This window comes from Eptesicus fuscus, chromosome 7, assembly GCF_027574615.1.
Source record: "Eptesicus fuscus isolate TK198812 chromosome 7, DD_ASM_mEF_20220401, whole genome shotgun sequence".
Taxonomy (NCBI): Eukaryota; Metazoa; Chordata; class Mammalia; order Chiroptera; family Vespertilionidae; genus Eptesicus; species Eptesicus fuscus.
Window position 1 is genome coordinate 55,697,729 of NC_072479.1, and position 24,564 is coordinate 55,722,292.

The following is a 24,564-nucleotide window of genomic DNA, read 5'->3' on the forward strand; positions in this document are numbered from 1 at the left end:
GGAGAAGGGTGGACTACAGAATATTTTTGCCCCTTTCCTCCTTGAATTCACTCCCCCCCCCCCCGCCCAAAGGATAGTGTTGCTAAAGTGTTAATCTTCTTTCCTGTCCTTTATCCCTTCACAAAATTACTATTAGTCTTTTCATTCTGCCATCTCCTATGCTTTTCTGAGTTTTAAAGCATAAGAATAAGTATTTTATCCTTGAGAGAGAACATACCTGCCTATTCTCGGAAGGTTTATTAGTTTACCATTGCCTAATTAGCAGGGACACTGTTCCTCCTTTCTTGCTGTCTAACATGTTGAACTGCAGGAGTTACTGCATATGTGATATGGTTTAATGGCTTAGGAATTTGGAAGGTCATATTTCCTGCTGCTGTTGTATTCGGCCCTATAATATTTTTACAAAAGCTTCTCTTTAGGGGACTGAACAGCTCTTTGGTTTCAACATAAACTCACTCTTTCCCTAGGAGGTAGGCGGTGGGGATTTATTTGGCCCATTTTAGTGATTCTGGGATTAGATTGAAAATTTATTTACTCAAGATCACACTTGGCAAGTTAATCACAGAATCAGAACACTGATCTAATTCCTTGGCATTTATTTTCATATACCAGTTAAACAAAAAAATTTTAGTTTCCACTAAAGCAAGTCTTTTTTTTTAAGGGGTTTATCAGGCCATTGCTAGCAAAAAAAAAAAAAAAAAAGACCGGTCTTGGCATGGAGTCTAAACCACCAGCAGCATGGCTAGGTAGGAGAGACAACATGTCTGTTGTCCTGGAGTTTTGCAAGCGTTTTTATATATCAGGGAGGAGAAAGATGTAATTGTTCTGAAAGGGTTTACGTGAGCTATAGACAAAGGGGATGGGAGAAGGTGAAACAGGACTGGATCTGGGCTGGGCACAGTAGAGTCCTTAAGGAAGAAATGTCTCCTCTTGTGATTAGCTGTGGGCAGTAGATTGGAAACTTCGTGTGTAAGTAAGATGCGAAGGTTCCTGGGATTCTGTTGCACCTGGCTTTTCCCTTTTGGATAATCACAGAAATAGCCACCTGGAAATTAACACTAAATTCCAACGGATACATAGGAAATGTGAGAAGTTTTTTCTCAGACTTGGTCCACAGCTATAATGTTCTCTTTCTCTAACTCTGGTTGCCGTAATTTTAATTTAGAACATCTTGGAATATTTTTCTTGTCATCCCTTAGCTGCGAAGTTAAAAAAGTTAGGAAAAGTTAAAAAAGGCAACTTTTACTCAGATATCATGATGGGTTCATTCAAAGTTGAGAAAATCTGTAGTTGAAAACTTGTCTGCTTTGCTGTCATAGCCTATAGTTTCTTCTGTTTGATAACCAAAATAATCACCATTCTCTGCTTTTTCCTCAGGTTGACTTTTTTTTTTTTTATTGTCCCTTCTTTATTACTGTCCTTCGGCAGCCACTTCTGGCTCTAAAGACAAGTATCTATAAAGCAGAGCAGGGTTTTGGAGCTCTCTAAAATGTTCTTTAGGACCAGGAGAAATGCAAATTTATGGGACTGCAGGTTTCTAAGTATTTTTTACTTTGTCTCAGTCCTTTTCTCAAGTATAGGGATTATTGATATCTGTGTAATTTTTAGTTACATATATTTTGGATGGGCAGTAATTATTTTAAAATTTGCTATATAACATTACAAGAACAACGAATGAGAAGCGGTTTTAACAGTAATGACTGGAGTTGGACTGCTCTCCCCTACGCTTTTTTAAAAGTACTTAAGGATTAAGTATTTTTTCTATCTATAATTTCAGTTGAAAAGTTCTTCGGTAGTGCTTCAAGGCTCTGGGTTCTGTTTCTGTATCTAGTAATCTATCAAAGGACAGTTATATAGTATCCCAAATACTCTCCTTCCAATTTTTGTGTTATCTACCCCCCCCCCCCCCCCCTCCCCAAGCAATTTTAATTAACTGTTCAGTGACAGATGGTAGAAGAGGCCCTGTGTAAAGTGCTTCTGGTGGGCTGGATTCGGGGATGGGTGGTTTGCACTGATTCTGTTGTAGAGGAACCTAGCCTTTCCCTTCCCCCTTCCAGTTGAGCTATAATCCTGTTAGATGATCTTAAAATGCTATTGATTAATTCCCAGTGGTTTTAGGAATAAGCACAAGTTTTGGATTTAAAACCCAAGAACCAGTTCCCTTGAGCTCTTGAGGCCAAGGTAGGTACCTTCCAATTTCTTCGCCCAGTCTTCACTGAAAAGGAAAGTTAAGGCTTTTAACTTTTCAGTTTGCCTCTCCCCCTCTTAGTCTAGTACTGCTGCCAGTTGCCATGGCAACGGACTGGGACAGCTGCGCAGTGGCGCCCAGGCAGCTGGGTGGGGGCGGGGGAGCTGCCAGCCCGCCAAGCCCCAGATCTGGGAGGGGAGGCCCTCCTGTTAGCCCAGAGGGAAAGAAAGAAGTGGGGCGATCCGGTAGGTAAAGGAGAGAACCCCCTTTCATCTGCTCCCTTTGGGGAGCCCCTTCTGCATGAATTTATAAAGGGAGATTTTCCCCTTTTCTCCCTCAAACTGAAGAACACATATGTAAATCCTTGTTTTTCCTCGTGAGGCTGGGGAGGCCATGGCCACAATGCTTAACTGCATGCATCTAACCCAGGGCTGGTTTTAACCCCAGCGCTCTGAACTAAACTGCTCAGCTCCCGGAAATTCCAAGGTGAGTGGGGGTGGGGTGGGGTACTCTCCCTGGAATATGACATTTCCTGTCTCTGGTGAGGTCGGAGGCTATTTTAATTTTAAATAAATCAAATCAGATTTTTTTTTTTCTTGAAGCTGAAAAATTATTTTGAAGCCCCATACTTACATTCTCCCGTCCACCTCCTCTCCCAAATAAAGTATTTCAATGAAAACTTAGTTTTATTACAGGACAGTAATGGGTACAGACAGTTTTTTTTTTGGTGGGCAGACCTATTGCTAGCAAGTTCTGAAGATACTGTGTCCAACTGTTTACTCTTGGAATAATTCCTTAAGTTTTGCTATTTGAAGTAAATTAAATGCAACTTTTTATGCTACTTGGCCTGAACAAAATTCAGAGATTAGTAGTGACCTTCCCTAATTCTGGGAATGGTCTGATCAAGATGGAAATATTTTTATAGAGATTGCTGAAAAAAAATCTTTAAAGATAAATATGGAGTTCAGCTAAGAAAACAATTCCTGCTAATTTATAATCCAGACTGTAGGCACCATTTAACATGGTTAAAGAAGTATTCTTAAAAATGATTATGGTAACAACGTGGGAATTTAAAAAAAACTAGGTTCTCTGCTGAGTACCCCCTGGTTGTGCATATTTCTGAGCTTAACTCAATTTCCATTTGTGTTGCCTTCAGCTTTCCTTGGGCCAATGAATGGTTCCTCTGTGTTTTGAGGCTTCTTGTTGATGTGAGTCTGGGGCCAGACTTCTCTTTCCTCCTCCTCTTTCTTTGGCCTGAAGCCAACTCAAGAGGAGCGGTACCTCCTTAACTATTTGTATTAGTGGAGCGTTGAGAATTACTGAGCAATCCAAAGACTAATTTTGATTTTAAGGATTAAAACATTTTTTCTCCTCCCTGCCTCCCTCCCATCCCCAAATGAAAAAGGAGGCGTAGTGTGTTTGAGATGTCAGTCTTGCTATTGTGAGCTGATGGATGCCCTGAAGAGACAAGCTCAATTTGTTTAAGGGAAATGTACCGAGTCACTGAAAATGTGGTGAAAGATGCCTGCGCAGGCCCTTTTTTGTGCTGCTAAGAGACTGACCAGTCAAGATGCTCAGAGCAGAAAGTTACATTTTGGTGGCTTTTCTTTTTTCAGTTTTATAAAGAACCTTATTTACTATAGAGGGAAAGGTTCTAGCTATCATGATTCTTTTAACTGCAGGTTTTCCACATTTCTATTTTAGTTTCTGGCTTGTAAACAATTACAGAAGTAGCCAGGAGAGACATACCACACTACTTGTCTTTTGGAATCTGAAATTAGAGGAGTTAGACAGTTGTACCATCTACTTTTGGTCCTGTAGGTTGAAGAGAAAGTTGTGGTTGGGAAAATGGGGATAGGACCCATTTTTTATTGAATTCTTAGGATTGATATGTAGAATGCTTCAAGGCCCGAGAGAAGGGTAACTGGCAGTTGTGTTATAACCTTTGTATCTCATCAAGAAGAGACAGAAACTTGTCCCGGCCTAAGCTTTCTCTGCTCCCCTGTGCTCAGTTGTAATGGGAGTCTAGCATAACGCACAGCAGTTCTCTCTCTGTTTAGGAGGGCCTCCCTGAGGATAGGGCTGGCTTTTAAAGGATGAGAAACCTGGCTGGGTGGCTCAGTAGCTTGGAGCATTGTCCTATGCACCAAAAATATTTCAGGCTCGATTCCCTGTCAGGGCACATTATCTAGGTTGTGGTTTGATTCCCGGGGAGGGTATAGGACACAATTGAATGTTGATGTTTTGGTTTTTTAAAATGTTTTTATTGATTTCAGAGAGAGGAGGGGAGAAGAAGAGTGAGATAGAAACATCAATGATGAGAGAATCATTGATCAGCTCTTCCTGCAGGCCCCCTATTGGGGATCGAGCCTGCAACCCCGGGCATGTGTCCTAATGGAGAATTGAACCGTGACCTCCTGGTTCATGGGTCGATGCTCAACAACAGAGCCACACTGGCCTGGCAAGTAGCTGATGTTTCTTTCTCTCTCTCACCCCTTTCCCCTCTCTCTAAAATCAATAAACATATCCTCAGGTGAGGATTTTAAAAAAGAAGAGACAAGTTTTAACTCCTCACATGGATTCTGACCATTATGTCCTTCCCATTTGCAGGAACCTAGTGGCCTTAGTCCTTCAGGTGGAACAGCGTGCGACATGGGAAAGAAAACCAAGCGAACAGCTGACAGTTCTTCTTCAGAGGATGAGGAGGAATACGTCGTGGAGAAGGTGCTAGATAGGCGTGTGGTTAAGGGGCAAGTGGAATATCTACTGAAGTGGAAAGGCTTTTCTGAGTAAGTGCCTTCTCTTAGGCCTTAGGAGTCTGCAGAGATAGACACCTTTGGTTTATTTCCCCATGAACAGCCACCATTTTGTCTTTTTCTTTCCCCACCCCACCTGCACTCCTTTCCTAAGAGTCAGAAGACGCAGCAATAAACTAAATAAAGTCTTCCCCTTCTTTGGAGCTGGTATTCTAATGATAATGCTTTTGAGAGGCAGTATAGTGAATTGGTTAGGAACGTAGACTTGGGAGCCAGGATGCCTGGGTTCAAATTCTTATGCCACCACTTACGATGTTATGAGCTGGGTGACCTTGGTTAAATTCCTTAATTTTTTTTTTCCTTCTCAATAAAATAGGGATAAGAAATAATACTTGTAATAGAGATGTTGGGTAGATATACAGAGCCTGACACATAAGCTCAGTCTAAGTAGAAACTGTTGCTGACACTATTCTTTTGGATATAGCTAAGCTAAAATACATACGTTAAAGAAATAGTCATCGTCATGGATCCTATAGCCCATAGCTTTCCAAAATGATCCCTGGATCTCAGAACTGTCCTAGGATGAAGCACTTATCTTTCTTTTTTATTTTTTTAATGTTCCTTCCAGTTCTACTGTTACTTGATTTTTAAAAAATTGATTTTAGAGAGAGAAGGGGGGGCACCAATTTGTTATTCTACTTATTTATGCATTCATTGGTTGACTTTTGTATGTGCCCTAACTGGGGATTACACCTATAACCTTGGCATATTGGGATGATGCTCTAACCAACTGAGTTAAAGCACTTATCACAATGATACTTAAATATGAGGTCACAGGCCCATGTGTTGGCCCCTCACCACACCCCCGCCCCCAAGTATTTATTTTTGAAAATTTCAGACGTACAGTGAGTTCAAAGAAATTGAGTGAACACTCAGATACATAACATCTAATTTCTATAATTAACATTTTTTTATAAAGTTTAAAAAAATTTTTATTTCAGAGAGGAAGTGAGAGGGAGAGAGAGATAGAAACATCAATGATGAAATAGAATCATTGATCGGCTGCCTCCTGCACACCCCCCACTGGGGATCGAGCCGCAACCTGGGCATGTGCCCCTGACCAAAATAAAACCTGGGACTCTTCAGTCCACAGGCCGACGCTCTGAGCCAAACCAGTCAGGGCAAATACAATAAACATTTTAATGTAACCTATCCATCTATTCCTTTACCTATCATTCTAATTTTTAAAAATGCCCATATGCCCAGCTGGCGTGGCTCAGTGGTTGAGTGCCAACCTATGAACCAGAAGGTCATGGTTTGGGGCACATGCCCAGGTTGCAGGCTCAATCCCCAATGGGAGGCGTGCAGAGGCAGCCTGTTGATGGTTCTTCTCACATTGATGTTTCTATCTCTCCCTTTCCCTTCCTCTCTGAAATCAATAAAAATATATTTTAAAAAAGAAAAATACCCAGTTAGAAACCTTCTTTTTAAGTCAGCTTTAAGGATGATACTAAAGTGATGGCCAGAATGCCTGTTAGGCAGTAACTGGTTTTATGCTGAAGTACTAAAGTAGGTTTATTCTTTTCTTTGGAATAAATAGAACTAAATACATTGAAGCATAGAAGTAGTAGCTTGAAAGGTGAAATGTGTGAAGCTATGTAATCATTAGGCATTTTGCCTCAATTGCTGGTTAATTCTTTTCTCAGGATGCCTGATAACAAAGAATAGATTTCTCAGAACTCCAGTGAACTGATAGGAAATGGTTTAGGCTCCCTAGGGTGGTAATATCCAGTAGAAATATAATGCAAGCCACATGTGTAATTTTAAATATTTTGGTGGCCACATAAAAGAAAAGTGAAATTAATTTTAACAATATATTTTATTTAATACAATATAACAAAATGCTCTTTCAATAATAATTTTAAAATTGAGATGTTTTACATTATTTTTTCATATGAATTCTTCAAAAGCTGATGTATATTTTACATTTTATAGTACATAGTTCAGATTAGTCACGTTTCAAGTGGTCAGTAGTCACATGTGACTAGTAGCTACCATATTGAACATCACAGCTTTAAAGTGTAAGACTTAAATATACTAAAAGATTCAATGTTTTCACGCACCTTTGGACAAAGCTGTGAATCAGGAGCCTTTGGAACATAAGGTTATTACATGAATCAAAGTTTCCTATCCTGAGCACTGTTTTAAGTGGGATAGTTTGTGCATTATAGGATGCTTAGCATCTCTATCACATAGAGCGCTATAAAGGTAGGTAACACAACAATCAGAATATACCCTTCATATTTCTAAAGAAAGATAGAAAAGGAAAAGACAAGGCTTGGGTTAGACAGATTAAGCATTTGTCCTTTGTCAGAAATGCCCAGGATTTTATTAAAGACTGGAATTTTGCCCCTTTAGCATTGTCTACAACTAAATGCCTACTGCTTGCGAGGCAGTGGTCAGAGTCTTCCTTGGTTGATGTAGAAACAGCATTATCAATATGGTAGGAAGAGGGATAATCATTATAGGACTGGCCTTTCATGCCGTGAATAGACTCTCCTACCCCTACATCAAGTGTTGGCATGCCTCTTGATTTTGCTACCTTAGTTTTCTTCTGGGATAGTACACGATATGGTGTATGGATATGGGGAAGGCTATTGTGTACAGAATCTTTTTTGGATGGGAAGGGGCTATGAATGAGTGCCTTTTCTAGTTTTAGCTTAAATGATTTAAAAGTAAATTTTGTCTTGTTTTTTTAATTAGAAATACTCATGACTTTGTCATTAATAGCAGCCACAGATATTTCTGTGTTATGTTAAAGTTGTTGCAAATGTCTTTTTTAAAATATATTTTTAAAATTTATTTCAGAGAGAAGGGAGGAGAGAGCGATAGAAAGATCAATGATGAGAAAGAATCATTGATTGGCTACCTCCTACACACCCCACACTGGGGATCAAGCCCACAATCTAGGCATGTGCCCTGACCAAGAATTTAAACATGACCTCTTGGTTCATAGGTCGACACTCAACTACTGAGCCACATCACTGCAAAAAGTTGTTTTAAGTCTAGAGAAATATCTCAGATTTTTTCATCATTCTGCTTCTTACCTGAGTCAAGTTATGTCATGTGTTCAAACCATTCCTACCTAAAATTACCTTATTTTAAAAACAATAGAATATCTAAAATGGATAGTACATAAAATAAAAATGTTCCCAAGTCAATGAAGGTATTGTAGGAACTGCTTCTCTGATATATTTACAGATATATCTTAATATAAACTAGTCCTTTCTATATAACCCAATAGGACTCCCTTGCTCCAAGTTTAATTAGACCCAATTATTTAGTTTGGGTTTGTTTATTTTGCTTATTAATATAATAATATATATATTTTTTATTGATTTCAGAGAGTAAGGAAGAGGGAGAGAGAGATAGAAATATCCATGATGAGAGAAAATCATGGATCGGCTGCCTCCTGCAAGTCCCCCACTGGGGATCAAGCCCACAACCCAGGCATGTGCCCTTGACCGGAATCGAACCCGGGACCTTTCAGTTCGCAGGCTGACGCTCTGTCCACTGAGCCAAACCAGCTAGGGATATAATAATGTATTTTTGACTGACTAGTAACAGTAGACTTGAATCCAGACCATTGAATTAATGCACTCCAATTCCTACTTCTGAGTCTTCTTATGGTTTGTCTATATTCTAATGATTGAAACTGCCTTTTTTCTGAATAACGATTTCCAATCCTTCAATAATTTTGTTGACATTTCTTCAAGATATAAGTAACATTTAAACGGGGGGGGGGGGTTTGTGATTTATTAGATTGTCCTCTCACAATTTGCATAGATGATTGTATGTGTGAAATCACATTATTTTGCTACTTATAGAGCTCATATTTGAGTTTTTAACACCTTTATTGAGGTATCATTTACAGTCTATAAAAGTCATTCATTGAAAATGTATGATTCATGAATTTTTTATTTAGCAAATTTATAGAGTTGTGTAACCATCCCCACACTCCAATTTTAGAAAATTTTCATAACCTCTCCAAATTTCCTTGAGCCCATATCTAGTTAATCCCAAGACCCAGACGCCAGCATCAGGGAACCACTGATCTGCTTTCTTTCAAATGTCTCTCAAGTTGTCCTAGACATTTCATACAAATGGAATCAGACAATATATAGTCTTTTGCATCTGGTTTCTTTCACTTAGATGATGTTTTTGATGTTTTGTTCTTCCATGTTGTAGCGTGTATTAATTAGTATTGTGTTCCTTTTGCTGTTGGATAGAAGTCCATTGTATAGATATACCAGATTTTTTTTATCCATTCACCATTTCATAGACATTTGAATTGTCTTTAACTTTTGGCAATTAAAATGCTGTTATAAATAATTGTGTATAATTTTTTTTTGTGGATATATAATTTTTTCATTTTTCTTAGATAGATTCCTAGGATTAAATTTGTTCCTTTAATGGTCTCTCTCCCTTTTGTCTACTTGTCCTTTTTAAACTAAATAAAGCATTAGATTCTCCCCCTGGTCCCGCCCCCCTAATTCTTTTCTCTGTTCTTGCCCAGGGAGCACAATACTTGGGAACCTGAGAAAAATTTGGATTGCCCTGAGCTAATTTCTGAGTTTATGAAAAAGTATAAGAAGATGAAGGAGGGTGAAAATAACAAACCCAGGGAGAAGTCAGAAACTAACAAGAGGAAATCCAGTTTCTCGAACAGTACTGATGATATCAAATCCAAAAAAAAGAGAGAGGTAAGTTTTCTTTCCCCCTTTTCCCACAAACTATTCTTTTGCCACCCCCGTGATCCCCCACCCCCCAAATGAGCCTTATTTTGTTTATTTCTGTTCTAAGGATGGCCTTGAAAGTAAAATTGTTGAACAAAAGAGCTTCCAGGGAGGTATGTTGATTAACTACAGTGCCCCCTCCTGGCTGAATGAGAAATGTAATACATGTACACTGAATTATATTAAGGTGGCAAAATTAAATCCCTATAAAACATTCAGCCACACTGTCTTCTCCAAAGAAAGCTAATCTCTCTTAGAGAGGAAGGGTTTTTGGTGAATTTTAAGGCTAGAAAAGGGCTTTAAAACATTTAATGCTCTACTTCCTTTTTTCTTTTGTTCCAAAGATAGCCCCTTATTTTCAATCCTTTATATTCTTTCATTTTTTTCATTGAGATGAAATTCATATATATACAATTAACCATTTTAAAGTGTATAGTTCATTGACATGTATATTCTCTTTTAATCTTATTTTTATGTACTTTACATAAATTAATTTCATATTTTTTTAAATTCTTGCTCACTCAAGGACATGTTCTTTTTTTTTTTTTTTTTTTAGAGAGAGAGAGGAGAAGGGGGGAGGGGGGAGAGAGAGACATCAATATGAGAGAGAAACATTGATTGGCTGCACCTCGACTTGGGCCAGGGATCAAACCCGCAACGTAGGTATGTGCCCCAACCGGGAACTGAACCCACGACCTTTTGGTGCACAAGATGATGCTCCAGCCATTGAGCCACACTGTCCAGGGCTTCATCTCTTTTTGAAATATTTTTATTGTTCAGTTTGAGAAGTCTGTTTATAAAATTTTGGTTTTATTCAGCTGCTTTAGATCTCAAGTTACCAGCATGAGCAGTGTTATTGCCTCTTTTTTTCATCTATATCTTTTCCATCAGTGCACACACATACACATATATATACCCCCTTCAAGTTTCCACTCCTTTCCTTTATTTCAAGGTCGTGAAGCGTTTTGTGGTGAAGGATGTATCATACCCTTAAAGTTTAATAAAATAAAAGCATAAGTCTGCTTCTGAATCTTCTAGCATCACTGTCATAAGCATCCCTATTTATCTTCATTCTACTTGTATTCTTGTCTTTCTAGAGCATTAGTTCTCAGCTCTGGCTGTACATTAGGACCATGGGGGTGTGGGGAGTGTGCTTTTAAAAACCTCCAGAGCCAAAAATGTACCCCAGACCAGTTAAATTCAATTTCTATGGGTTGGGTCTGGTCTCCATAGGAGAGAAAATGGGAGACCAGCTTTTCCCAAAAGAATTGTTAGAAGAGTGAAAGATTGGAGGCTGCAAGTGAAAAAGGACTCTGGGTTTGTGTCTGTCTCCTTATTTGTTTCCCTCATTGATTTTATTTTTACCTTATTTTTAAAACTGCTCTATTCTGGTGAGGTGTGTATATCATTATGATAAACTATATCATTATAATAAACTGCTGATAAAGAATTTGAGAATGCCTTTCCTTCTCTAAGGAGCTAAGATTTGGTCCTTTCTTTTTTCTTTTCTTTTTTAAATTTATTGGGGTAACATTGATTAATATATACATTTCAGGTGTACACTTATAATACCTTTCTTTTTTTATTAATCCTTTGTATTCTGGCTTTTGTCATTTGACTAATTCTCCAGCTAAGTAAAGAGACCAAAAAATAACACAGCGTAAGACTTCTGACTAGCCATTTGTGACATATAGTGTTTATATCCTCAACCTAAGGTTTCTTTCTTTTTAAAAAGGAACAATCTGGCTTAGAGCTACTGGCCACAGCAGAGTTTTGTTCCTAGGCCAGGTTCTGATGCTGCTGACCTTGAAAACAATCCCCACTCATCCCTTATATTGTAATGTTCATCTGGGGCCCCGACAGCATTCTCAACAGTGCTGGTGGCTGTCATCTAGGCAGCTAGCAAAATAGGTGATTGTAAGTTTTAAAGGTACAGGAGGGGGTTGCCTTTCTTTCTTTAGACTACTGCAGAAAAAATTTGTTAGTCGGCATTATGCCTGATTTAAGATTACTGCCTGTGTGGTGATTTTTGCATTTTCCTCGCCTCGTCACCTATTCAGCAGCTTGAACATTTTTCTTCCCCGCCCCCTCCCTATATGGCAAACTGTTTTCAGTTGCCAGCTATGATTTACGACTCAGTTCATGTGCCAGCATTCCAGCTGTGAGCATCTGTGTGCACATCTGGGAACCTCCTCCCCTTAAGAGCTCCCCAAAAAGGCTTTGTTTTTGAGTCAATGTCTCCCTTGATCCATGCATGGAATTTCCTTCCCAGTGTGGGTTCTGGTATCTTTGGGGACCACCTGGCCCCTGGATGTTTGTATGTCTCAGAAGAGAGCAAGGGAGGTGAATGTCGGATCAAAGAGATTTTATGAAAATCAGACATCAGATGTGAGTTCATTTGTGCAGTCTTTATCTTCCATAGTAAGGTTTTTTAAATCACCTGCTTTGTGCCCTGTCGGTGTGGTTTAGTTGTTTGGAACATCATTTTGCACACCAAAAAGTGTCAGGTTCGATTCCCAGTCAGGGCACATACCCAGGTTTTGGGTTTGATCCCAGCCGGGATGCATGCAGGAGGCAACCAATTGATGTTTCTCCCTCTACCCCTTCTTCTTTATGAAACAACAAAATTAAAAATTACCTGCTTTGCATAAAATTTTGCCATTTTGTTCTCACCAGTGCCATCAAACCCTGTACTCCTTACCTAGATTGCATTCTGGCCAAATTTGAATACTCTCCTAGAGAATAATCAGTCTGCTCGTTTTTAATCACTGTCCAGTTCTGTTCTCTAATGCTGATGACTCATCCACATCAGGAGCGGATAGGCACAGACCAGGGCCTCTTCTCCAAGAGCATGGGTAATGCAGTGTGTGAACTCTGAAAGAAATTTGTTGTTTTATGGTGCTTCCTTGACTCATTTGTACCTCTGTTCTTTCATAAATACGGATGATTTTGTGAAAAGAAGTATTAAAAATATTGGTCAGTGTTAAAGTAAACAAAGTCTGAAAAAGTAAAGATTGAGAGATGAAGTATACTTGAAGTTTATAATACAAAAAAGGGTTTAGTTTGGGTAAACATGGACTTGTTTATCATCTCAGAAGCAATTGTATCATTAAGAAGATTGCATTAGAGGAGTTCGCAGATGATGACTCCAGGATGTTTTAAGGGATATTAAAGAGTTTTAGGGGCCACTCCTAACCTTGAAGGAATACTGGAGGGACAACAGCATCTTCTTGCAAAAATACCTTTTGGCATCACTGTCACTAGGTGACCCAGTATTGTATTTCTTAAATTTTAAGAATTTTATTACAAAAATGGTATCTGGTTATATTAAATTAGGTGGTGCTTTGCTAAGCTGAGAAATAGGTTTTAACTTTTTCCCAGCTGTAACTTTTCTTCATCTTCTATTTATAGCAAAGCAATGATATTGCTCGGGGCTTTGAGAGAGGACTGGAACCAGAAAAGATCATTGGGGCGACAGATTCCTGTGGCGATTTAATGTTCCTAATGAAATGGTGAGAGCAATTGGATATTACTCTACAATTGTGGGGTTTCTTTTGCCCATAAGTTGAGTTTGTATGGAAGATAGAGTGGGAAGACTGAGTATTTCCCAACCAAGAATTTTGATTGTCAAGGACCTTTAATTGACACCAACTATCTGTATTAAATGAGAATTATGGTTTGGAATGAATTAAAGAATTCAAGACATTCTCAAGTTTTGGTATTAAGCCAAATTATATTAGCCCACGTACCAGAAAAGCGTAGATTTGAGGTAGGAAACATATAAACATGACCTAACCACTGTTTTTTTACACAGTTCTGAATCATTTACCGTTAGACCATGAGCCTGTGGCCATGGGATAGGAGTGAATGGGCTTTCTGCCATCACTGAGGACCAAGACCACTGAATAATGTCTAAAAGAGAAAAATAATCTGAACAAAAAGCATTAAGGATAATACTGGCCAAAGCCCAAGTTATTTCATCCGGTGGAGGGAATGGCTCTTAGAGAAAAGTGTAGTTACTTCCCCTCAGTTTGGTTTCTAAAAGACAGGGTGTTTTATGGTCTGGCCCCCACTGCCTCCTGTATCCAAGTGCGCTGAGTTTATGATTTAGGCTTGCTCTCTAAACAGAGGGTTCATTCTCTGGTGCCACTTAGGAAGCTAATTACCTTAAAAATTGTATAATCAAAAGGTGTAACATTTTATTTGGTCCTGGGGTGGGGCCAGCCTGCCTGCCAGGGGTGATCCCCTACGAAGTTCCTGGGTTCTTCTTTTCTCTAAGCAGCAATTTGGCCTTTTTGTTGTGGTTGTTCTTAATCCTCACCCGAGGATATTTTCTTCATTGATTTTTAGAAGGGAGGGAGAGAGACAGAGAGAGAAAAACGTCCATGTGAGAGAGACCTATTGATTGGTTGCCTCCTGCTCTTGCCCCAAACAGTGCTGGGGATCAAGCCTGCCCTTGACCAGAATTGAACCCGTGACCTTTCAGTCTGAGGGCCAACGCTCTAACCACTGAGAAAAACCAGCTATTTGATCAAAATTTTGCTGGTTAATTACCCCAAAGCTTATTTTTTGAAGAGTCACTATACTCTTTCAGAAGTAAGGAGCTGTGTTGTCTGCTTTTCCACTGCATCATATGTGCTACTTATGATTTATAGTCACATATTAACTAGCTCTTTGCACCACAGTCCAAATTTGAGTATTTTCTCTAAGCCCTGTGTTTTCCCCTCCTCTTCTCACTCATTACCTCTGTGATATAAACATTTCTGTTTTCTAGACAAGGACATAGTTCTCTTTACTCACGTCTCAGTGGAATTTTGATTTAAAGATTTTTTTTCTTCATTTGGAATCCTGGTTAAGGAACTTGCTATATTTTTTGTTATATATTGTAGTAGAGCCTGTGTAACTTGGATAATTGAACTTTGCAGTTAATTCCTACATTTCATTTTAGTACTAGATTTTACATTTTTCCTACTCTCCCTTTTATAAATACTGTTGCTGACTTAAATTTCTGTTCTCTTATTGTTCCAATCCGCAGTTATGGCTGAAAGGATAAAGAATGTTTAAAAGGACACCAGATGAAGAGGGTTTAGGATGCTTTCACTTAGACGATCCAGAAACTGGATTGATCACTTTAAGCATAATCAGTAGGAGTGAATGTAGGTTTGATTGTGTGTTCGCGCACATGCTCACACATACAAATAAAAATTATGGGAACAGAATTTATATAATTTTAGGATTTTGATTAAACCTGCTATTTCCCAACTAAATTCTAGCTGTGAAGATTTCTGTTTTTGTCTGATGTAGTAGTTAAATGATACTAATGCAATAGTTAGTAATACAGTCAACCTCCCTTATCTGTGGTGGATACATTCCAACCTATCCCCCTTCTGGCCCACTGGATGCCTGAAAACTGCTGATAGTATGGAACCCTATATGTACTATATATTTTTTCTGTACATACATACCTATGATAGAGTTAAATTTATAAATTAGGCACAAGAAGAGGTTAACAACAATAACAATGATAAAATAGAACAGTATACTGTAATAAAATTTATGTGGTCTCTCTCTCTCTCAAGCTATTTTTATTGATTTCAGAGAGGAAGGGAGAAGGAGAGAGAGAGTTAGAAACGATGATGATGAGAGAGAATCATTGATTGGCTGCCTCCTGCACACATCCCCTCTCCACCCCCCCAACTGGGAACTGAGCCCGGAACCTGGGCATATGCCCTGACCGTGAATCGAACCATGACCTCCTGGTTCATAGGTCGATGCTCAATCACTTAACCACACTGGCCGGGCTCAAGATATCTTTATGTATAGCGTGGATACACTGGACAAAGGGATGATTTTAAATCCCAGGCAGGCCGGCACAAAATTTCATCATGCTACTTAGAATGGCACACAATTTAAAACTTGGGAATTATTTATTTCTTAAATTTTCCATTTAATATTTGTGGACCACTGTTGACCTTGGGTAACCAACTGCAGAAAGTGAAACCACAAATAAGAGGGGGACTACCATCATTTAATTAATTTATTTAAATTTCTTCTTGAAAATATTAAATTAGACCCCAATAAATTTAATAAACATTTTAAAAAGAAAATGTTGAACTGGTAGGGTTCTTCTCACTTTGAAATCAGGATGAAGAGGAAATCAAGTTAATTAAATCCAGCAAATGACAGGAACCTATATTTGGACAGACTCTCAATCTTACTTCCTCTTCTCTTAAGTCTCCTTCCTGTTCTTTCTCCCCAGGAAAGACACAGATGAAGCAGACCTGGTTCTTGCAAAAGAAGCTAATGTAAAATGTCCACAGATTGTGATAGCATTTTATGAAGAGAGACTGACGTGGCATGCATATCCTGAGGATGCGGAAAACAAAGAGAAAGAAACAGCAAAGAGCTAAAGAAGGGGGTGGTCTCTGTCATTTCTCTTTGTACATAATACATTCACTTCCCTGCCTCCTCTCCCTCCTACCTACCCCCTTCTATCCTAAACACATTCATGCAAAAATGTGCTTATCACTGTGCTCCACGGGAGAAATGTTGGTATTGGTTTTCTTGTAACATAACGGATGGTCTGACTCATGATTAGTGTCTCTCTGTGAAGACCAGGCATTTGCATACTGTGTGTAAAATTCCCACAATTTTTTCCTTTGCCCTGATCTCTTTCTTCTGCTCCCCTGTGACCTCAAGATGAATTTTAACTTTTTAATCACCTGAGAGTCTTGATCTTTTCAGGGTTGGTCACTTTTAGATTGGGGGATTTTGTTACAATGGTGGTGAAATTTGGTTCTTCAAACATGTTGATGACCAGCTAGCCTTTGCTTGAGATCTTGGGGTGGAAAAGATGTTGCCCGTCTTTTTTAAAAAGCCAATAGCAACTGCCTACCTGTTGGGGCTTTCCCAACCTCATTCAGCTCTACCCAGGAGAATACAGGGTTCCTGGTGTGGTCTTCTGGGCCACCCTCTGTTGTTCATCCGCACCCAGCCTCCCAGACTAGCTCCGTCCTCGGAGGACTTGAAATTTTACATTCAGATTTGGCAAGGCACTCCTTTTAGCTCCAGGACGTGTGGCTTTGTTTCTTAGCAATCCCGGATTCTGCTTCTGCAAGGTGGCGTAGTCTGCACAAAGTGACAAGATTAATAACTGGAGCTTTTTAGCTGTTAGGACATGAAGATGATGGGGTAGGATACAGTTGTCTTTATTATTACATATGGCATATATGTATTGTTTCCTTCCATCCCTCACATTTGGACTATGTATTTATGTAGGTGTGAGTGACTGCCTGGTGCTTGCTTGTGCCAAGGTGCTAGGCACCCTCCAACCCTGCCAACTTCTGTGGCCTCCCAAAGCATTCCTGTTAACCAAAGAGGCTTCACACCTGATCCTCACTTCTCAGTGGACACCAGTTTCCCCTCTATGCCATTATTTTCAGTGAGGAATTCTTGGAGGGGAGCCATCGGCAACACTATCAGTTTTAAATATTCATAGTGTTTCTAGTCATAAATGTCCTGCTTTGTTGACTCCTGGATTTGCCAAGAGTCCCCAGTGCTCTTCCCTTTTCCACCCTAAAACTCTGTATCTTCTTTTTAAAAATGTGTTTCCATGGCAGACTGTCACCTCAGAGGATGACAGGCCTGGCATTAGCATGTTGGCACACCGGTTTCCTTTTAGCTTCCTCCTGTTTTGCCATTATATTGAGAGTTTATTTTTCTGATAACCTGTCTGTCTGCTAAGAAATGCCCTACTTCTCTTTATTCTTTTTTTCTTTTGGGGGGAGGGGGTGGCTAAAAGTAAGGAAATAGCAGGGTTTTGAGCATCCTTGTCCTAGCCCAAAGCCGAGGGAATAAGAATAAATGCTTGAAATAGCCTTAACTCGAGTTCACCAGTCATCAAGGTTGTTTTGTTGTTGCTCTGATTTTTAAAACATAGCTGGCAGGAGTATTCAACCATTTCTAGATTATTTTGAATAATGAGGGGAATTAATAGATTGTTCTAGTCCACAAATGAACTGAGCTGAATAATATGCAAATCATATTCCCATTCATAGCATTTGTTAACATTGCTTCCCTGCTTAGCTGCTGATTGAATTCTGTGTGCTTCTATAAATTATGTCAAAAATTATACTGCACAGTTGAAAAGACAGCTGTTGATGCAGTGACATGACAGTCTGGAACAATGAAGATTTTAGTTTAAGTCATCCAGGAAAACCCTTCTGAATGGTAATGTGATTAGGTAAGAACCCAACCCATATCTCAAGTAGGTAGGAGTTTTATCTCCATTTTCCTTTACTCTTAAGGAATTAAAGGCCTAGATCAAGTGCTAGGTAATTGACAGTTACTACTAATCTGAAGGGCATTCACAAGAAAGGGTGGTCAGGAAATTGATTTGTCATACAGATAATTAAGGATATCAATTAAGGTAGATAAGCATAGGAGTAGAGTGGGCCAGAGCCCCTGAGGAAGTGATCTGGGTCTCAGTTTGCAGGTGGAGAAAATGACCGCTTAACCATGTAGCCATTTATCAAAATCTGATTTTCTTTTTCTTTTTTTTAAATATGCATTTTATTGTTGTTTTTTTACAGAGAGGGAGGGAGAAGGATAGAGAGTTAGAAACATCGATGAGAGAGAAACATCGATCAGCCGCCTCCTGCACACCCCCTACTGGGGATGTGCCCACAACCAAGGTACATACCTTGACCGGAATCGAACCTGGGACCCTTCAGTCTGCAGGCCGACGCTCTATCCACTTGCCAAACTGGTTAGGGCAAAATCTGATTTTCTTATAACAACCCCAGTATTATACATTCATTACCTTTTCGCTCATCTTTTTCTGTCCACAGTTTATTGAATCAAGGTCTTGTGCTGAGTACCACCAAAACTACTTTTGTTCTCTCCCTCTCCTGCCTGTCCACAGCTACTTCTATAGAATGTAGGGAGCCAGAAGCCAGTACTGCTTTCAGCCCTCAGCAGAAAGGAAACCAGATGCCTCCCTAGGCCTTAAGCTTTTCTTTTTTTTTAAATGGTAGACACTTCTTTTAATATATATATATATATTATTTATTTCAGAGAGGAAGGGAGAGGGAAAGAGGGATAGAAACAGCAATGATGAGAGAGAATCATTGGCTGCCTCCTGCATGCCCCCTACTGGGGATCAAGCCTGCAACCCAGGCATGTGCCCTTGGCTGGAATCGAACCTGGGACCCTTGAGTCCATAGGCCATGCTCTATCCACTGAGCCAAACCGGCTAGGGCCCTCAAGCTTTTCTTAATGTTGAGAAGCTATCCTGGCACTTGGAGAATTGCAACCTCAAACAGAAACTTGTTTTCGTGGGGTTTTCTCTTAGAAGAGTTAATAGCCATGGGCTAAGCACTCTTAACATCTAGGTCTTGGATGCTCAGTATGTTTTTGCTGTGTTGAGTTCTTTCAAAACATCTTTCTAATAATTTCTTTAGTAATCAGCATTCAAGGATCTCCCTTTCACAGAATGTAGTAAAGCTTTGCCCAGCAGAGTCTACCAAGGTCAGTGTAGCCACTTTTCTGAGCTCTGGGCGGGACTGATACCCTCACATTAAGAACAACTGTTAGAAACATCAGCCCTGATGGAAGCACCCATTTTTAACCTGGAGAGAGCCAGGCAGTTTTTGTCTGCTCAAGGGAGCATTTGGACCTATGGTGCTCTCTGACGCTCAAAAGTCTGGATGGTCCTTGGCTGTCCCCCAGCCAAATCTGTGTGTTACTTTTTGTTTCTTCATGAAAGGTTGGTCTGTTCCCATAGCCTGGGCAGTTATTCTTAACTTTTTCTTCCTGTTCTGTAGCCACCCTGCCATCCATTTACTATTACTTTAGATCACTTCATAGGGCCTTGGAGGAGGTGCTTGGGATTTTCTTCTGTGATTTTGTTGGATCTGTGTTTAGGCCAGCTCACCTAACATGCGGAGGGGATCTGTTTTGGGTTGGAGAGTGATTGTCTTTGCCCTTAGGGTTTGAAATCACAGGCCTAAAATACTACTTTGCAATGACATGAGAACCCCAGGATGTAGAAATTGTTTCTCACAAATCAGGTCAGAGGAAAAGCCTATTTTGCCCCCATGACTCCATTCTTTTGGTTTAGATTTTTAGACTAAAAATTCTAGTGTTGAGGTCTGTACCTGTGTAATCAGCCCACCAAGCAAGCATACCTGTAGCAAAGCAGAAGAAGGAAAGGTCTGGACCCAGTGTGTTCCAATTTCATGTTGGCTTTACCACTAGTTGTAAAAGTTATGTTTTCGAAAACAGACTTTATCAGCCATGAATCCAAGAGCATATGCTAGGAATTGGGTACCTCTACTCAATTAATAGTGGCAGATTTGTATTCAGCCACCCATATCCAGCTACACTAGTGGATATCAATATTCATTCAACATTTTTTGGCCCAGGGGATACAAAGTTAAAAAAGATGCACTTCCTGACTTCAAAGAACTGTCATGCTGGTATGGGGTAAACTGACTATTAATAGTTCAGTGTAATAAATGCTTTTAAGTGGATACACATTTCTGATTTGGGAGCAGAGACAACTGTTTATCAGTTTGTGGCCCTAAAGTAGGAGGCTAACAGTTGGTTGACATGTGGAAAAGACCTGTAACCTTGGATGAACTGAGTTAACTGGTCATAGATAGACCACAACAAGGGCTTGTTTTATTCCAGAAAATAAAAAGAACTGAAGGTTAGTTAGAAATGCTGCTATTACTGAGAGAGAACCACAGGTGAGTGGGGTTTGAGAACCCCAGATTTTGATCCCTAATTTAGGCTCTTTGCCAAAGTAATTAATGGTATAGTTAATCCTTATTGTGAAGAATATTAACTGTGTTGCAGATCCAGTTATGTGTTGCTATGTTACTGTGGGTTCTGTAACATTTATTCCTCATGGACATTTTATCGGTTTCTCACACCTTTTTCATTTTCTCCTTTCTTTTGGAGGAATTAACATGAGGCTGGCTTTAAGCCTAAAACAGGGACATATTTGACAATGACAGGAGATTTGCTAAAAAGAAGGCTTGGGGCACATCTGTTAACACCTGGGCATCTACTCTGGGTGGTGTAGTTTTACTCAACACTGCAAGATGGTGATTTCTAAGCAGAGACTTGTCTAAATTATGTGGAAACCCAGGAACATACATATTCTGGAATTTTCTATTTAACCAGTTTGGGTGAGGCCTAGCCTTACTGAGTAACAGTCTGACCTTGAGAAATTGTTTAGTTCTGACCACAAGAAAAAGATACTTTTTTCTGCCTGGACATTGAGAATTGGCTACTATTTAGAAGTCAGAATTCCCAAGAATTAGAATACCTCCTGGAAAATTAAAGTGTGAAGGTTTTTGGGATAGCTTCATAAAAACAATTCTAGTTTCTTTTTGCTTGTGCTGGATTTCTTAAATTTTAAACTACCTCATCTTGTCTTTTTAGAGTTACTTCAACTTGTCATTGCCTCTAACATACTTGACTTTGGCTGTTTTTAAGATGGGATTTTTTCCTATTCATTGGCATCATGTTCTCTCGCCTTTTTATCCCAATCCTCATTTCACTTAACATATTGCTTCTCAGAGAAATGTTTTAAAATCTTGGTTTATGGGAAGAAAGCAATTCTCCAAATGCTATTTGACTCAGATCAGTAGGAGAAGGAGTTAAAATAAGGAGGGGGCCTAGGGGAGGCGGGACAGAACTGCACTGGAGGCAGTCTACAAGGGAAGAGTCATTAATTAAGACAATTTCAAAGTCAACTGATAGTGATCATTAATGTCACAATAGATCAAAACCTAATTATCACAGCCTAGGTAAGAGCCATCAGTATTAATCAGAAAGTCTAATAGGAAACTATTATCAAGAAATTAGGTCAAATTGAATGCAATGAACTTTTTATCTTGCCATTCTGTGTTTTTTGTGTGTATGATGTCCCCTGGCATTGGCAGGTGTGACCCTCACAGTTGATCCAGGCCGCTTGGCCAGTTTGTTACACTCTGAGGAGTTCCAAACACAGACTGAATCTGAACTGTCATTGCCACTGTAATCGGTCTTGAACTTTATCATTTGGACTTGTTTGGTGTGATCAGCAATCAATGAAAAAAGGTTTATAATTAGGCCTTGGAATGGTTAATCCTTCCCGGAAGTAGAGTATCTCTGTTGAACATATACTGTGTGTGTTGATAAATCATTCTTTGAGCTTCTGATGTATGTAGAGTCTTGCCGCTCTGGCTGCTGCAAGGAGGTATGGGTTTAGTATTTGATTCTAAGCCAAGGCAGGCTGTGGATTTAGTCTAACGCTCCACTCCTCACTAGTTTTAGGAAGAGGGTCATAATGATTTCTACCAGAATCCACTGTAAATCCAACAGAGCAGGGGAAAGTGTTTTTTGCTTTTTTGTTAAAGTGTTACTGGCAGGAGGAAAGAATATTATAAGAGTCTTATGACTAGTTATAGAGAATACTTTATCCCCCCTCCCTGAAATGAAAATTATCCTTAATCTTGAGCTGTTCATGAAGATGCCGCAACTCCAGAAGTTGAGCCGAGTCTAGAAAGGTTGGTAAGATTCTGTCTTCTAGGATTGTCTTCTAGAAGCTGCAAGAGGGAGGTTGGTGCTGGGATTCCTATGCTCCTAGTTTAGCCTGTAGAGGATGGTGGATGCTGTCACCATTATTGTTACCCTTTCCCCACCAACCTTGCAGCTCAGAGCTCTACCAAGACCACTGCTGGGGGAATGGTTCTAATCTTCCTGGTTGAGTGTGGTCTTGTTTTATTCTGGATTTTAGGAATTTGGATTACTCAGTGCAGAACTTTGGGAAATCAGTGTGACTTAGACCTTCACCTTACTATTTTAAATGTAATTTTATTTTCAAAACATCTATTAACATATGGCTTTCAGAAGCAGTTTTTTTCTCCAAGGTTCCTCACATATGCTAGATACATAATAGCCCTCAGTTAATACATGTGGGTTGCTTGAGTTGACCTAGTTTGCAGAGCAATGTGTACTTAACCGGCTTCCTTTTGCTCCCCAGTGCACTCTAAGAAATCAGATGCTCAGGGGAGTGGAATAAGAATTGAGTGGATGCTGACTATGTGTGCCAACCTCCTCGACTGATTCATAATGGCTGACCTTGGGCAAGTCACTCCTTTCAATGCCTCAGTTCCCCATCTGTCAAATGGGGGTAATAATACTGACCTACCTCACAGGGGTGTTGTGAGGCATTGTAAATCAAAGTTGATAGAATACTTTAGGGTCCTCAATGGAGGATGCTTTGAGCCTAAGTCCAGGCCTGACATAGGCTTTAGTCCTCACCGAGTTGTCCCAAGGTTGGAGCTCAGAAAGTTTTCTGTCCCCCACCCCTCATCAAAGCTGCTAGTTCAGATGTTGACGGTGTTTTTGTGAATGTTGGAGTCTTAATAGTCCAAACTTAGGATGTTTGGGGGGAAGGCACTTAGTATTTTCTGTATCTCGCATCCACAGAGAGGCTGTTTCAGACCCAAGAGCATTGGATTCGGGGATCACCAGGCAGGGGAGCTATTGCTTGTTTCTCTCTGCAGGTTGGGAATTAAGGTCCCATGCCCCAGGGACTTGGAACAGACTCGAGCTGTCTCAGAAGCAAAGTAAAGACATTGGGTTTGATTTATATTGTTGCTTATCACTCCCCGAACTGACCCCCAGACACCTGTGCAGCCCTTCATGGTACGTGTACCCAAGCCTCCACCTCCCCACAGAAACCACCTGGTTTGAAAAACATAACCACTTCCTCCAGTCCTCACCAAAAAAGAGCCACATTGGGAAATTTTTTCTAGAGGCATGTTTAATACTCGGAATTGGGCATTGATATGCTTTAAAGCTTCATCCAGTCCACTGCGTTCAGCATCACAGTGTCCACAGTGAACCCGACTGACTTTTTCCTGTAGTTTGGGAGAATTTTGGATACTTTGTATTTGCCCAGGTGTGGGCTCAAGAGCCTTACTCTCCATCTCAGTTTAGGGGCTCACCCAGCTCCTCTTCCCAATAGGGCTCTTTCTCCTTTCCCCCTCCATGGCCCTAGATGTGTAACCCATGAAAAAGCACAAGGTCCTGGCCTCCTGCTGCAGTCACCTTCCGGTTCTCCGTGTTTTGTGGACTCTGCTCCTCTGTTCGCCCAGCACTGGTGGCAGATGTTCGGTGGCGTTCTGGAGGACGGAGAGCATGTCTGACATCCTGCCGAGTAGCCAGGAGTTGACTCGCCCATGGCCCACAGTCTTCCCACAGATGGGATCTAAGAGAAGAGGCTGGGTTTCTCAGCACTATACCATCCTGAGTAGCAAAACAAATCATACTTTGTAGCCAGATTTCTGAATGGAAAATGGGAAATTGAATTCTCTATGGACTTTTTGGTTTGTGGGGGAGTATTGGTTGTGTTTCTTGGTTTTATTTCAGCCAAACATGTCTGCTTTTGATTTTTAATTTTTTTTAGAATAAGTGAGATATATATATATATATATATATATGTTCACCTTTTAAATGTAAATGTTCCAAAGTAGGCAATTTATGTGTTTCCACAACTGACATCCAATGCAGACCTCATTCTCTCCCCCTCTTCTACCCTCCTGTTTTCCCTCTTTTCATACTCTTGTATTGATTCTAATAAAATGGTTGCTTTTCAAATATGGATCCCGAGTGGTGGTTTGAAGATCTGGGTCTTACACACTTTCCGTAATTTGGGTCCTGCAATGTCAGCCAGTAGTCACACTTGTATTTCTGAAAGAGCAATGAGTTTTGGAGAACAAGGGCTTTTTTCTAAGGATTGTTGGTCTCTGACTTTCTGCAAATA

The 24,564-nt window shown here is 39.9% G+C and overlaps 1 protein-coding gene and 1 non-coding gene across 3 annotated transcripts in view; both read left to right on the plus strand.

Annotated features, from left to right (window-relative positions):
* CBX5 (chromobox 5) overlaps window positions 1–16,206 on the plus strand; it is a 29,994-nt gene extending 13,788 nt beyond the window's left edge. The window contains exons 1-5 of one of the 2 annotated variants that reach the window (XM_008140793.3): window positions 2,666–2,674; window positions 4,799–4,977; window positions 9,521–9,707; window positions 13,152–13,252; window positions 16,000–16,206. In XM_008140793.3, the coding sequence (XP_008139015.1) occupies window positions 4,841–4,977; window positions 9,521–9,707; window positions 13,152–13,252; window positions 16,000–16,150 (576 nt within the window). In that variant the 5' untranslated portion in view covers window positions 2,666–2,674; window positions 4,799–4,840 and the 3' untranslated portion in view covers window positions 16,151–16,206. Of the gene's footprint in view, window positions 1–2,665; window positions 2,675–4,798; window positions 4,978–9,520; window positions 9,708–13,151; window positions 13,253–15,999 lie in introns of those variants that run through there. The other variant, XM_008140790.3, reaches the window with a different exon arrangement.
* On the plus strand, window positions 4,162–4,297 carry LOC114231320 (small Cajal body-specific RNA 11). Its single transcript, XR_003617273.2, has one exon. It is a non-coding gene; the product is annotated as a small Cajal body-specific RNA 11 (non-coding RNA).
* Window positions 16,207–24,564: the final 8,358 nt, after the last annotated feature.